The sequence below is a fragment of the Pongo pygmaeus genome, chromosome 4 (genome assembly GCF_028885625.2).
Source record: "Pongo pygmaeus isolate AG05252 chromosome 4, NHGRI_mPonPyg2-v2.0_pri, whole genome shotgun sequence".
In the NCBI taxonomy this organism is placed as follows: domain Eukaryota; kingdom Metazoa; phylum Chordata; class Mammalia; order Primates; family Hominidae; genus Pongo; species Pongo pygmaeus.
The window spans coordinates 58,270,470-58,287,153 of NC_072377.2; the positions used below are offsets into that span (position 1 = coordinate 58,270,470).

General features: G+C 37.3%; 1 protein-coding gene across 2 annotated transcripts in view; it reads left to right on the plus strand.

Moving 5' to 3' along the window:
- ITGA2 (integrin subunit alpha 2) overlaps window positions 1–16,684 on the plus strand; it is a 115,007-nt gene that overhangs the window by 48,482 nt on the left and 49,841 nt on the right. For both annotated transcript variants that reach the window (XM_054489139.2, XM_063664813.1), the window contains 2 exons: window positions 10,924–11,033; window positions 13,804–13,895. In XM_054489139.2, coding sequence (XP_054345114.1) covers window positions 10,924–11,033; window positions 13,804–13,895 — 202 coding nt within the window. The remainder of the gene's footprint in view (window positions 1–10,923; window positions 11,034–13,803; window positions 13,896–16,684) is intronic.

Genomic DNA, 16,684 nt, shown 5'->3' on the forward strand with positions numbered 1-16,684 from the left:
CTTTGGACACAGAAAGTGGTAGGACCATGAATTATTCCTTTAGCAAATTGTGAGTTCTTTTTCCATGGATTTATCATATAATACATGCACACACACACAACTTTGTTTTCTTTATTCCCTTACTGCTTATTCTGAAGCTGTCATTTTGGTACCTTTTTCCTCTGCTTACTTTGACTTTCTTTATAATCTGTCTATCTAAGTCCTGACTTCACACTTTTCCCTCAGACAACTCACTGAAGGCTCTAGTCTGAGTATTTTTAAATCACACTCTGTTATTTTTAAAGTACAATTTTAGCTCTGTCATGTGTGCCATGTTTTCTAACAATTTATGGGCATATTTACATCAGGATCTACCAGATTTTAACAAAATAATCTTAACTCTTTTGCTAGTTTTATTTATGAGACTTTCGTTGCACTATGAACTTCAACTCTAGAAACAGTGGTGACATGGCTTTGATAATTCTGGAGCCTTTTTAACAGTCTCAAGTGAGCAGGATAATTTTAAAGCAAGCTGACCTCCCAAGCAGAGTACCTGGGCAGCCCTCTGGCTGTAAGTAAGGCTGTGGTCTGTTCTCTTTTCGGTGTAGGCGGAGGGCCATCCCGCTTCAGAGCCCTCACTTCACACACAGGATGTTCCAATGTGGATGATGCAATTCTTATCACAAACAATCTACAAAGGATTGAGATATGTTTAAAATCATTTCCTGGAGTTTGTGGTGATATGCACTCTTTCTGTTTGTCTAATCTGAAGGCCTGTTGCAAGAACAATCTGAGCTCATTATGTGACTCAAAAACCAGAGAGAACTGCAATCACTTGTGTGATGAGGACTGACTGGGAATTAGGGTATTTCCAGTTGTAGAAATCATTCTAGCAAGGACTAGTGCATTCTTTTTCCTTAAAGAGAGAGGAGAAATAGAAATAACATGTGTCATAGCAAAAAATAAAAATAAAAAAATCCACTTATATATGAGCTTATAGTTTTAACTTTTTAATTGAGAAAAATTTTAATAAAGCTCTATGTGTATTATAAATATAACATTGTCATCCACAGATGTGCCTGTAAGAGAACTTTAAATTAAAAAAAATGTTTAATTCTATAAACAGACATCAAAGATTATGTCACATGATACTCTGATAATAACACCACCTGGTATTTATTGAGTACTCTTTCCTTGCCAAACATGTAATACCTATAATTACTCTAGGAGCTTTGCAAAATTATTACCCCCTTTACAAATGAGAGGAGTGTGACTCAGAAAGGTTAAGTAATTAACCTAAGATTACAGAGCTGATAATTAATAAAGATAGGGGAAGCTAATGCAAAAATGAGACAAAATGTTCCAAATGTACATATTTTTGTAAGTATCCAAGAAGGAGAGTGACAGGATGTAGTTGGCATTTATAAATAATATTTAAATTTTATTTTAACATAAACTTTTTGAAGTTAAGAGAAACTTACAGAATCTTGAATGGAAAATTCTGTTATAGAATTTATATCATCATTCTGTAACATCTTTACCATCAAGTGTTTCCTGGGCAAAGTTGATAGTTACCATCCATCTTTTCATCTTATCATAGACAGGAATTTCTTGTATGAATATACTCAGGAGCCGGAGCACAAGGGTTTTACCCTCAGCTTCCCCACCACTCCCTGGGTGACTTTGGGAAAGTCACACAACTTCTCTGGAGCAGAAAGTATGCCATCCCTATCAAACTGGAATGTTATGAGCACCTTGTGTGAGAATAAAAGTGAAGCACTTCAGGGCTGGGCTTGGTGGCTCATGCCTGTAATTCCAACACTTTGGGAGGCCAAGGCAGGCGGATCACTTGAGGTCAGGAGTTTGAGACCAGCCTGGACAACATGGTGAAACCCCATCTCTACCAAAACCATAAAAAATTAGCAGGGCATAGTGGCAGGCACCTGTAATCCCAGCTCCTTGGGAGGCTGAGGCAGGAGAATCACTTGAACCTGGGAGGCAGATGTTGCAGTGAGCTGAGATCATACCACTGCAGTCTAGCCTGGGCAACAGTGGGAGATTCCATCTCAAAAAAAAACTGGGTCCTCCCTACCTCTTCCTATCCCCTCAACCAATTCTCATCTGTCATGGATGAGCTTCCATGCATATTGGATTAGCTTCAGTCCATTTCTTCTTCTTCTTGGCCAAGAATGCTATTCTATTCCAATCCTCTTTCCAAAATAATCATGTCTTTGTCTTTTATGATATAGCCTTTTAAATATTAGTCAATTATCATCCTTTATATCTCTTTCAAAGATAAAAGTCTCTTGCCATTAGGTTGTCCTGGCAGTGCCATTTAACATGCCAACTTCATTTATTCACAGAGTTTGCTTTTATCTTATTTAATTGAATTTATTTATTTATTTATTTATTTGAGACAGAGTCTCAGTCTGTCACCCAGGCTGGAATGCAGTGGCTCAATTTTGGCTCACTGCAACCTCTGCCTTCTGGGTTCAAGTGATTCTCATGCCTCAGCCTCCTGAATAGTTGGAATTATAGGCATGTGCCACCATACTAGGCTAATTTTTGTTTGTTTGTTTGAGACGGAGTCTCACTCTTTTGCCCAGGCTGGAGTGCAGTAGGGCAATCTCGGCTCACTGTAAGCTCCACCTCCTGGGTTCATGCCATTCTTCTCCCTTAGCCTCCCAAGTAGCTGAAACTACAGGCACCCGCCACCATGCCCAGCTAATTTTTTATATTTTTAGTAGACACAAGGTTTCACCGTGTTGGCCAGGCTGGTCTTGAACTCCTGGCCTCAAGTGATCCCATCTCAGCCTCCCAAAGTGCTGGGATTACAGGCGTGAACCACCGAGCCTGGCCCTCCTTTTATTTTAAATTCATAACATAAATATTCCTTTTCTTCTTCCATTCAATTTTATTTTTTACTCATAACTTAGTTCAGTGTTTGATTCTGTAAAGACATTAGAAATCCAACTGTAATATATTCTTATGCTTTTATTTTAACTTTAAATACTTATTGTTAAAATTTTTATAAATAGTTATTATGCTATTGCTGTACAATTAAGCCATCCTTAACACTATTAATACAGGTATCCAAAGTGGCATGTCTCATATCAACAATGACAACCCCCCGAGAGGCGGAAGTTGTAGTGAGCCGAGATCACGTCACTGCACTCCAGCCGGGGCAACAGAGTGAGACTCCATCTCAAAAAAAAAAAAAAATCTATAGTAGGAAGGAAACTTTAAATATCTCCTGATTTGCTTCTTCGTTCCTTCACTCTGGATACAAGTTTGTGTGTGCACCTACAAACACATGAATACATACATACCCATTGTTTGTGACTCGCACGTGGGACAGATATGTTGCTCCAGAATGTCTGCTGTGCTTTAATGATCTATAAAAATCCTCCATGCCTCACCAACAAGTCTTATAATTTTAAGCTTTCCTCTGTGATAATGTGTGAATATCGGTTTCTGGAATAAAGTTCATTTACAAAGGTGACTGGGACTTACACACACACTTTCCTAATATCTAGTTGTCTAAGACATTTACATCCATCTAACTCCATCTAGAGAAGTATCTGGGGAATGCTAAGTGGCACAAGTGGAAACTATTTATTAACTTGCTATGCCCCATATGATGGGAAAGCAAACAGTGCTTCTCTAGAAGAGTTCTAAGGGAACTTAATATGGTAAAAAGAACCAGCGATTTTGAACAAAAGGGCAGGGGTGCAGATATATAGGTTTTGCTTTCACTTAGACCCTTAAAGTCAGTTTCTTTAAATGAAAACATAAATAGTTATACACTTGACCTCACAGAGTGTTTATAAGGATCAAACGAGATAATGCACATAAAAAATGCTTTATGAGCTATAAAGCAGTTTACAAATATTGCTATTCCAGTTTTTATCATTGATGAAACAACCATCTGCCAAAGCACCTAGTTGAAAGGTACTAGCTCATGAGCTTTGATTTGCAAAATGTGGTGGTCTTAAAATTATCCCCCTCTCTCCCTCCAGTAGCCAAGAACAGGAATTTGTATCATCACAAGGCTTTAGGGTTAATATTTTAGCTTTTGATTTTAAATTCAAGAAAACTGCATGTTGGATGAGAAGAAGTAACATAATTAGTTTTTATTGATTATATTTCTTCTAGTGCCAAAGCCAATTTCTGGAATTTTTATGAGACAGAACAGTAACCTTAAGATGTTTTAGCAATAGTGAAGTCAGTGGACTCTTTATTGCGAAACTGGAAGACGTTGAGGGTCTAGCCATCCCGCTAACTGAGGAAACAACGTGGAAGCCTAAGAAGTCTGAGACAGCATAATGAGGCCTAAATACTAAAATTGCCTTTCAATATATGCCAAAGAATTTAACTATTAAATTTATAATAGCAGTATTTCCAAATAAGACCTAAAAAAATGAAATGACTCTTTTTACCTGTCTTCCTTCTTCCCAGAGACGGGCAGCCTTCACGGGTGAATTCTTTCCATCACAAACTCATTTTACGTTTACCAGCAGAAAGCAGGTACCATTTAGAGCTCACCAAGCACCTTGTGTTGTCCGTGGCCTGGAACTAAACAATATAAGAAACAATATTTATATTTATATACTATAGACTTTGAAAATTTTTACATGCATGTAGATACAATAAGTTTCTAATCCAAAGTAAAATATCGCCTTGGATGGCTCATAGACCTCTCAAACTTAAAATATCTCACAGTGAACTCTTGAGCTCCCCCATAGCAAAATCTTGCTCTACTGACAGCATCCCCTTTAATCTGATGGTAGTGACTGGTTTCTTTTAGTTTCTCAGCCAAACACCTTTAGGCTGTCTTTGACTCGTATTCATCCATCCATTCATTCATTCATTCATTGAAAGACCAACTCCTCAAGAAGTCCTGCGGCCCCTACCATCACACTCTATCTAAAACAAGACCACCTCTTACCACTTTCCCTTCTGCCAGCCCTGTATGAGCACTCCATCATCTGTTGCCTGGATGATTGCAGTTGCTTTCTAAGTACTTTACCTGATTCACCTGTGCTTCAATACAATCATTCCCAACAGTGTGGCCTTCAAAATTCTTCTACAGTATGTCAGATCACATCATGCTGTACTTAAAACCCTCCAATGGCATTCTCATTTCCCTCAGTTGGAGAGCTGAGGCCTTCTATTAATCATTACATACAAGTCACTACATGATCTATCATTACCAGTAGGACTACCATCTCCTTCCACTATCCCCCTCACTCATTCTGTTCCAGACACAGGGCTTTTGCATTTGCTGTTCCTGCAGCCTGGACTATTCTGCCACTAAGGTCTTAAGGTTTACTCTTTAATCTCCTTCAAGTTTTTACTTAAATATTACCTTCTCAGTGAGGCCTTCCCTGACCATTCCAATAAAGATTATACTGCTCTCCACTCCACACTCCTAACTCCAGCCTGCTTATTTTTCTCCCAAAGCACTGATCACTACCACTATATGTTTTACTTACTTATTACATTTACTGTCTATTTTCTCCCACTAGAATGTAAGCACCTCAGGCTAGAAACTTTTTTACTGATTTATTCACTAGTATATCCTCAGTACCTAGAATGAGGTCTGGTATATAATAGGTCTGGCCACCACGTATAGACTCACAGATTGTATACTGCACAAGGCCTGGACACACCATTCAAGAAATGGTGTCCCCTGGGGTTGTGTACCATTTCAGTCCCCAAGAGCCCAATAAACATTTGTTATAAAATTGAATAAAACAAAATGTTTTGCCCTACTATCTTAAGTACATCTCTGTCAGTAATCTCTGGTAAAATCTCTAGTATTGAAGAAAACACTTGGAGAATTTATAGACTCACAGACCAAAGGAAGATATTTATAACAGCCCCTAGATTGTGGGTTTAAAACTGTCCTACCTACACCACCATAAATACTGCTTGCTAACTAAACAAAGTATTTTGAATTCCACTGGAGGTAGGCAAATTGGCTGTGTTTTGAAAGTCTACATAATCACTATTTTCCCACAAGATAATTGAACAGTAAGTGTTATTTAAAGTACTCTTGGAAGAATTCCCAGTTTCACTGGAGGAAAAGAAAAGTTTATATCTTGGGATTTTGTTTTGTTTTGAGAATCAGCACACATGCCTGTTCATGCAACTCTTTTGTCTGGTTGGGATTAAATTAAATCCATTACTTCAAAGAGGTTTTGCCATACTTCAACAGGTATACTCACCAACATATCCAATTTCCCACCTTGGTAACAGTCTCTCCTGGTGTGTCTCTTCCTTCACGTAAAATTTCATAGACAAATATAACAGCCTCCCTCATCTTCCTGTCTGATTAATTTAAGAATGTCACAGTTTTCTTGGAATAGCCATTGGTGATGTCATAGCCTCTTCTTATGAGGGTGAGTTGTCAGGAACTAGGATTTCACTGGGGCCTTAGGGTGTGAATGAGGAGGAGAGTCTGCTGGAAATGTTTCTAATAAAGAAGGTAAGCAAATGTTAGTGACTTCTCTGTAGTCACCAACATGACCTGTAGCCTACTTACTAATTTGGTTCACAATATTTAGGAAATGAGTCATATATGATGAGGAAACCCTTGTTCTTCAAGAGTTACCAAAATGGTCTGGTTTTCCACTATTTTCTATTGCCTTGTGTTAAGAGTTTAAGATAGCATAATACTGTCAGAGATGTATTTGCATGTATCTTTCAGGGAATTCCAAGTGCTTCCACATCCTTCTTGTTAAGTGCCACACAACTGCACAGATGCTTACTTTTCTCTTCTTTCTGATTAACTTAGAAGAGCTGCAGTGTTCACAGAGGTGGTCATGATGTTACGACCCCTCCTGCGCTGCAAGGTTATCAAATCCTGAATTTTAGAAAAGGTGGTAGGAGGTGATGGGGAGAGTGTCCAGGGAGTGCTTAGTTGAGAGAAAAAACCAAATAGTCTTCTCAGGGAGAAAATGGCTAGTTGTTTCAGCTTTGCTACCAGAGGCTCTGATAAAAACAAAACAAAACAAAACAAAACAAAAAAACAGTTAAATTTTAGATCAGACACACTTCTCTGTTGTTTCTCAGCAAGCCTCTCTTGGGCTGTGGTGAGGATGGCTGGAAGTGTGCATAATAGAATCACCCGAATTTGATATTTGCATTTGGTATTTTCTGAACATACCCTGTTCTTACCTGTCATTGAGTTTGTATTTGGTATTGTCTGAACATACCTTGTTCCTACCTGCCATTGAGAACAGTGTAGCCTAGGCCCCACAGTATGGATGTGCCCTCACAGGACAGCTGTGCTTGGTGTCCAGTCTGCAGCCCCTTCATATATCACACAGCCACACACCCCTTCACATAAGTGTTGCCTGACTTTCTGTGTCTGGTTTCTGATCCATGCTGGTTCTAGAACCCACCTCATCTGCTAAGATCATTTTCCCAATCTGGGCCCTCTGCCAGGACTTCCTGCAGCTAAGAGGAAGGACACTAGCCTAAGGGTTAAGAACCTGGGCTTCCGCACTTGGTTTTCACTAGCCGTGGGAACATGAGCAAGTCACTCATCGATCTGTGTCTCAGTGATTCCATCTGTAAAATGAAGTGTAAAATGGGGATAAGATCATCCCTGGTGGCCAGGCACAGTGGCTCACACCTGTAATCCCAGTGTTTTAGGAGGCCGAGGAGGGTAGATCACTTGAAGTCAGGAGTTCCAGACCAGCCTGGCCAACATGATGAAATGCCATCTCTACTAAAAAAGTGCAAAAGATAGCTGGGCATAGTGGTACATGTCTATAATCCCAGCTATTCAGGAGGCTGAGGCAGGAGAATTACTTGAACCCAGGAAGTGGAAGTTGCAGTGGGCCAAGATCATGCCACTGCACTCCAGCCTGAGTGACAAAAGAAGAGACCATCTCAAAAAAAAATAATAATAATAATTTCTGGCTTCTTCTGCAGATGAAATTAGATAATCTTTGGAAAGCCTTACACATAGTACCAGATGTTGTAAAATTTACTATAATTAATAGAAATTAATTAATGAATGCCAAGGGGCAGAGCCACACTTCCTATGATAGTTCCTTGCTATAAGGTGCTATTTTGTTCTCTACATTTACTCCATAGTAAGCTTTTGTTTGAGAAAAAAAATGCCAGTTTGGTGCATAGTAGATATGCAGAGGCTGAGTCAGGAACAGATGACACAATAACAAAATGGTAACAGAATGTATGATGCTTTCCTCTCAACTTGGTTGATTTGGTTTTTTTACTTTTACTTGGACCAAACAAGCAAAAATACATGCTCCCCAGAAGAATAGAAGTAAGGATTTTCTTTGGGAGGTGGAGGCAGGCGGATCACCTGAGGTTAGGAGTTTGAGACCAGCCTGGCAAACATGGCAAAACCCCCTACTAAAAATACAAAAATTAGCCAGGTGTGGTGGCACGGGCCTGTAGTCTTAGCTACTTGGGAGGCCGAGGCAGGAGAGTCGCTTAAACCTGGGAGGCGGAGGTTGCAGTGAACCAAGAAGGCGCCACTGCACTCTAGCCTAGGCAACAGAGTGAGACTCCATCTCAAAAAAAAAAAAAAAAAAAAGTAAGGATTTTCTACTTAACTTTTCCTTAACCAGGAAACTCTTTTTTAAATAATAGCATAGAATCATCCATTCATTTGCTTGTTTGTTTGTTGTTGTTGTTTTTAACTCATTTGTTCAACAAGTGGTTATTGATTGCTACAGGCACAGAATTCCTAGCCCTCATGTACCTTTCCTCTCTAGTGAGGGATTTAGTCAGTAGGAAGGCAGCTATGGGGCAATATGATTTTTTTAAATGGGAAGTGGAAAGGTCAGAGGCTATGTAGGTACTTAGGGTTACCTAGAGTTAAAAGAGCCGGGGGACTTCCTAGAGGAAGTGGTGTCACACAGGAGATCTAACTAATGAGTAGACATTGCCAGGCAAGAAACAGCATGTATGAAGGTTTAGAAGCAACAGAGACTCTGATTTGAAGGAGGAGCTAAATTCGATATGACTGAAATGTGATTTCAGGAAGACGCATAGAAAAAGCCAGGGTTAGGGAAGAAAGTTAGAGTCAGATTTTTTCCTTTTTACACTTTAACATATGTTCAGCATGCAAAAATCAGAGTTAATGCTGTGTAATACTACTGTGAAATGAAGACCTGTACAGATGGAGAAAATCAAGGCTCTGGAAGACAATTTTCTTGGTACCGACTCTATAAGATTCCTAATTTCTTCTGAGCGATCATGAATTTGAAAGACATCAGATATGCTCAAACACGCATTCCAATTCTGCACTGGTTCCCTCCCTTCAATAAAGTGGCTATTGGGACTTACTAACATCCGACATTCAGATTTCTATCTTTTTCAAAAGCCTTAACCTATCTGCCTGGTATTATTGTAAACCTAGCTATGGTAATGTTTTAAAAGGTAAATTATGGTAAATTATTAGCTCATAAGAAGAAAAAATCTTTCAACTCTAACGTTAAGGCTAACTGAATTAAAGTGTGCTAGAATGCTCTATATTAGTTTGAGAATAATTTTATAAGATGAACGAGGAGAGAACTTATTACTGAACTATTAACTTTCAAAATAATCTGCATTTTCCTTTTTCCCTGATTGTTCATGCTATTCTGTCTGCTAATACTTCAGGTTAAAACCTTCATCCTTTGGTGTCCATTTTTGTAACCTTGGACCATTTTAATGTTTTTTCTACTGGTAAACTAGATCATATATTCCAGATCATTTGAATTTTTATTTTACTTGTCACATATATCTAGTTTTACTAGATTTAGAAGACAGCAGTCTGCTTTAATCCTTTTGTATCTACCGTACCTCAACATGGGGCATATGTTGTTTAAATGGTAATTATAAAATATATATACAGAAGGCTCATGAAAGAATTTTAGTTTCTTTGATATTTTAACCCTTCCCAATATTGACATGAAAAAAAATGGAAGCAAATATGCTTCCGTATTGATTGAATGCTGCTGAGTAACCTGCTGCAGTTTCTAAAGATCAAACTGATACCTGGGCTCTTTCTGTGCAATCTTCTGTGGTTCTAAGTGTCAGGTGAGTGCTTCTGCAAGAAAACCCATAGTCTCTAGGTGAAGTTCTGAAGGAAGTGAAACTAACAAAAGGAAGGATGTAAACACCAATCTCATCCTGCATTCTAGATATATGCACTTTGTTACACATAAAGATAGCTTGTAACGTATTTGTTCTGTATTTTTGCTAAGTATCCCCTTATAAAGACAGTTAGCATAAAGCCACTAAGATAAGATATCTGCTCTCTAAATGAGTCAACATACGAAAATGCTTAGGGCATAGAAAGCACTCAGCAAAGGCTAGTTGTTGTTCTTGATTTAAATTTGGTTTCATTCTTTAGAGCTGTGCTGAACAATATGTAGCCATGAGCCACATGTGACTACTGAGCACTTGAAATGTTACTTTTCCATACTGAGATGTGCTCTAAGTATAAAATCTACACTGAAGTTCAAAGACTTAGGAAAAATGAATGTCAAATATCTCATTACTAATTTTGATATTGCATGCTAGTTTTGATTGCATGCTAGTTTGGATATATTGAATTAAATAAAATATATTTTTAAAATTAATTTCACCTGTTGCTTTTTATGTTCTTAATGTGGCTGGCTACTAGAAAATTTGAAATTATATACGTGGCTAATATTCGTGGCTTGCATTATATTTCTATGGGACAGCATTGCTTTAGAGAGACTTTCTAGGGTGTGTAGCAATGCAGCAGTTTTAAAGACATTGATCAAGGCTCTTTATCAGCTAAGCAGAAAGGAAGCAGGTCAAATCATAGCTGAACAAATATAAACTGTTCACATTGAAATTTTAAATGTGTTTTTCACTGTTTGTGATCAGGTTTATCTTTAAGAAACGATACTTAACACTTTGTGTTTAATAAAAAAAATCTGTTTCTAGGTTATTGGTTGGTTCACCCTGGAGTGGCTTTCCTGAGAACCGAATGGGAGATGTGTATAAATGTCCTGTTGACCTATCCACTGCCACATGTGAAAAACTAAATTTGCAAAGTAAGTTTAAATTTACTTGCAAAACAAGCGATTTGTCTTAGACTCAACTGAAAAATAACATCAAAACAATCATTGTTCTGTCTTAAAGAAATATAGACAGCTTTTTTTGCACTTATGTCTTTAGTAATATGGGGCACAATCGTATCCAAATTTTGAAAACAGTTTGGAGACTTGACTTAACAAGATGCGTGGAAAATGTGTTGTCTCCTGTACCATTTACCTCCAGACCATGGACTGGTTTCCATCAACATTTAGAATAATTTTGATGATTACTTGCAGAAGTCCGAGGCTATCCATATTTCTTTCTCTCCTCTTTGCAAAATAAACCATTAAGTTTGGAAACATCAGTACAAGGGCTGAGTTTGGAGGCACCAAAAACACTCTGTGTTTCTTGTTATGTCTAAATGATGGCATTCTCATAAAACAAATCCACAATTTGGAATTATTTGCTGTTTTAATTATCCACATCTCAGATGCCTCCTATTAATGCCAAAAAAATTACTAAAGGTTCAAGGATAGATAGCTAAATGAGTGACATTTCCATATAATATGCTGATACAAGTAAAAAGTTACTCAATTTGATCATCATTACATCATCAGCAGCAGCAGCCTAAAAAAACAGCCCTGAGGAATCACAGAGTTCTTCTGAAGAATTGAGGCATGAATTAGAAAAGAGTGTTGTGAAAATCAAGGGAAAGAAGAGTTTCAAAAATAGTGATTAAGACTTGGAAACCAGGGCAGTGGTGTTTCTTACATATCTCTGTAGACCTAATATCTAGAATAATTTATGGCACATAATAGGGCTCAATAAACATATTTTCAGTGAAGTGTAAGGAATATCAGTAGTGTCAAATGCTACAGAAGTTGAAGGGGATGAGGACTGAGTAAATGTCTTCAGCTTATTTAAGCAGGTTGTGGGTGATCTAGATCAGTGATCTCCAAATTTTTTGAATGTTCTCTCTCTATATATATATTTATATTTCTAATAACACAAATATATATATTTGGAGTGAGAGTTCAAAGCTTCATTATATAGCCCAAAAACTTTAGTATATCACCCCCCTAACATATCATATCACCCTTAACTTCTGAACACTCATTCTTAATGTATATATTTTTATTATTTTTAAAGCTATATACATGTACTGGCCTATCTTCTCAATAATACCTTCACATAAAAATAAATTTTAAAGAATAACAACATGCCCATAGAAGTTCTATTATTTTCTGTCTTCACTCTAACAGATCATATTTTGTGTAACTTACCCACCTAGAGGATAAATCCACCAGTGTTATGGGGAGAAAATAGATAACAAAGAATTTAGGAGTGTGTCAGTAGTGAATGTATAAGGGGTGAAAGTTGACCTCCATTTCCAGAAGTTCAGCAGTGAAGGGGGAGCTGGGAAAAACAATTCTATGGGATAGCAGTGTTAGAAGATTTTTCTAGTAAACAAGAGATGATACTTTTTGTAGGGAACATGGAGGCAGCAGTAAAAAGGGATGATTTGTCCAGGATAGAGTTAACTGATTGAAATTAATGTCATTTGTACCTGAGAAATAGAGTCTTAAAAAGAGTTCTTCCTTCTCTAAGACACAAAGGAAGGAGAGAAAAATTAGGAGTTCTAAGAATGATCTTTACACAATGATTAGAGAAACTGAGATTACCCTGGAAGTCTGATTCATCTTCTCTGCAGTAGTCGTTATTCACTGAGTGATGGGATCTGAGTTGAGGTTGGAGGCTTGAAAAGAAGGGGTGAACTTGGCCGGGCATGGTGTCTCACGCCTGTAATCCTAGCACTTTGGGAGGCCGAGGTGGGTGGATAGCCTGAGCTCAGGAGTTCAAGACCAACCTGGGCAACACGGTGAAACCCCATCTCTACTAAAATAAAAAAAATTATCCAGGCATGGCGGCATGCACCTGTATTCCCAGCTACTTGGGAGGCTGAGGCAGGAGAATTGCTAGAACGCGGGAGGCGGAGGTTGCAGTGAGCCAAGATCGCTCCACTGCACTCCAGCCTGGATGACAGAGTGAGACTTTGTCTCAAAAAAAAAAAAAAAAAAAAAAAGAAGGGTGAACTTTTACAACAGTCACCCTGGGAAATAAGGGAAGGAATCCAATTAAGAACAAGTGACAGAGGCAATGATAGCTTGGCAGAGATGAGAAACATGACAGAATAATGGTATTACTAAAGAGAATTGCAATGTTCAATAACTCAAGAATGGATACAGTGGTTGATGCCCTAGGTCAGTGGAAGATAGGAGGTGGAGAGATTTATTTAGTATATTATATGACTAGTCTAATTTCCTTTTAACATTCACTTACTATTGCTTTGAACCAGATTCTATCATAGGGCATTCTTTGATAACACTTCAAGAATATTTTTACTGACCCAGAAAAAAAAAAAAGGCATTAGATAGAGCTACTATGACTTTCAAAAGAGAGGCAAAAATGATGTCCTCAAATGTGTTTTGTTTTGCTAGAATATTGTAAAAAAAAAAATCATAATTAAACATCTATAAGTCATACCCTCTCCAGAGCCCACTCCTTATTGTCTTATGCTCTGCAGCCTCACACATTAATGTGAGTTACCAGATCACTGGAAGCATCGCGTTTCCCCACACTTCATTATATAACTCAAGTACCTGTATTGATGACACATGCAATGTGTCAATGCTACGTGCAAACATGAGTGTGCCTGTTTTTTTAAAAATATCTTTAAGTAAATGAGGAGTTTTTAATCACTTTTAAAAATTGTTTTCCCTTTGAAAGCTTCAACAAGCATCCCAAATGTTACTGAGATGAAAACCAACATGAGCCTTGGCTTGACCCTCACCAGGAACATGGGAACTGGAGGGTTTCTCGTGAGTGTTTACTTTACAAATCATTATTCCTCTCAAGAAAGTACATAGACAGTGTCTTCTCACCATCCCTCCCAACCTGGGGATTTAGATGTTTAGAACTTGCTTTTTGATAAATTATGCTATTTATTTGGCTATCCAATGTTGAATATTCAAAATAATGTTGATGTGTAGACTTTTTAGGATATTCAGCAAAACCACTGCTACTGAATGTTTTGAAGAAAAGGTAACAAAAAGAACCCTGATTCTTTGCCCTTGGAAAGTGTGCTGAGTATTTATTGATAACAGCAGAATCCCAAATCTCATTTCTACTTCCTGTAGGATCATTCAAGATAGATACTTCTAATTAAAAAAGTAGGTTTCAAAGCTAAAAAGTATTTTTGGTTTTTAATCATTTCCTGTAATTGTAGAGTAATCTGGTGTTATCTGAGGCATGGAGCAGTCTCTCATGTCAGTGCTCACTTTCATTTAGTTACAAAAAGAGTAAAAAGACATCACTAATCAGTGAAATAGAATGCCTTATTTAACAAGTGCTTTTGGAACAATTAATTGATTAATATTTACATATCCAAATACACTGTCAAGTGAATTGAAAGTTAATATAAAAAACTAGAAAAAAATGGAAATTTTCTGAAGGATGGAAAAATTTCTGAGTTTAGAGCTAATAGAAAAAGTAATATAGGAAACTGTTGAAAGGATTTGACTATATAAAAAAAGGGATAAACATCACATACCAAAAAAAAAAAAAGTTTGAAGACAAAAACACAATCTTATTTGAAATTTCCATTGACTCATATAGGTATGTGTATGTATGTATAACCCTGTTAAAATTGTCTTAGAGAGGTCGGGCGCAGTGGCTCATGGCTGTAATCCCAGCACTGTGGGAGGCTGAGGCAGGTGGATCAAGTGTGGTCAGGATTTCGAGACCAGCCTGGCCAACATGGTGAAACCCCGTCTCTCCCAAAAATACAAAAATCAGCCAGGAGTGGTGGCACACACTTGTAATCCCAGCTACTCGGGAGGCTGAGGCAGGAGAATCACTGCAACCCAGGAGGCAAATGTTGCATTCAGTGAGCCGAGATTTTGCCACTGCACTCCAGCCTAAGCGACAGAGTGAGACTCTGTCTCAAAAAAAAAAAAAAGAAAAAAAAAGTCTTAGCGTAATTCAACTTTACATTAGTTTTATCTAAACCATTGGCATGCTTCCTTAAAAATCCTGTTTTATAACTGTATTATTCTAAAAATGTAATCAATTTTGAACAATGTCATTCTATTTTTACTAATAGATATTATTATTCTGATGACTGTGCTGCCAGTAAGTGAATTAGATATTGCTTGTGATATGTGTTAACATCAGTGCATAAATGAATATTTTGCAATGGATCTTTATGGTTTATGATATTCCAAAGTCTTCACAATAAGATTGCTTTCATCTTTTTGTTTGTTTGATTTTAAGGTTGCAAAAATTTAAAAAAAGAACATACTGATATTTAGAGATTACAGAATGTGCCTCAAAATTTTTAATCTATAACTCCAGATAAAGTAAAAAATAAAAGGTAAAAAGCAAGAGAATTTGAGAGATTAATTAACAGTCCGGGTAGCAAGCAGAGAGGCAGAAAGAGAGAGAGGAGGAGAAAGAAAAAAAGAAAAAACCCAAAGTTTCCTTTACATACTTAAAAGGTCAAAATCATAAGATACTCTTAAGAATTATGTGGAAAAGACTGACAATCATCACATTTTTTTGAAACTTCTTAAGTTCTGGGCTTAAAGTAAGAATGTAGTTCTGGCACTTACAATTGGCATATTTTAATTTCAACTTCTTAATGCTGTTTTCCATTGCTTTTAAAACAAAAAAAGTATTTTTGAATACTTCATGAGTTCTTTTTCAAAGTGATTTTAAAAAAATCTTAGGAATGGGGATATAGAAACCAACAATTGGTATCTGTTATTTGGTAAACTAACCAAAGACATTAATAATGACTTTCTTCTAATTAATTGGCAAAATAAATCAGTTTTTTAAGGAGAAAACTATGCCTTGTTCATTGCACATGAAATATGGCCAAAGCTGCTTCCCCTTTGACAGTTAAACTGGGTCAAATAAGTTTTCTTTTATTTTTCCAATTACTTCTTGCAAGCCCATACTCTTCTGTTCAGTTTTAATAACTGATTCACAACTTTACGTAATGTTAAATTCTGTAGGCATTTTTTAGGATCTTAATTAGATTTCTCTTTTGCACTTGTCTCTTTTTTCATCTATCAATTTTAAAGTTATTTAATCTAATGTTTCCTGTGTCATTTAATCATGATTTAATCAAGAGTTTTTGGCATTCAAGGACTCCTGACAAGGAGAGAATTGGGATTGCATTAATGGAGATACTAAGGATTGGAGCAGGTATAATGTGAGCAAGAAGATAAGTGCCATTCAGCATTAGTGACTGCAGTTAATTGGCAAGTGGGCAAAGTTAAAAACTGGTAGTCAGTGAACCTCATTTGTGTTTGCTTAGCATATGGAGTAATTTTGAACTGAATTTTCACACAACATTTGCCCTCTCAACTCTCTTTTATAAATTAGGGAATCTGGCAACACAACCTATTTCATACCAGTGGGCAGGCAGAAAACATAGTGGTCTGTACATAGGCATGGGTTCTTCATTCACCATGATGTCTATACCTGACCCCAAGCCCTCTTCAAGCATTACTGCCATTAGGTTTATGGTTTCTGCTGAGCAGTATGAATGGAAGGAACTGCAGAAAACTAATGTTCAACAAGAACAATGATAATGATGCTAGCT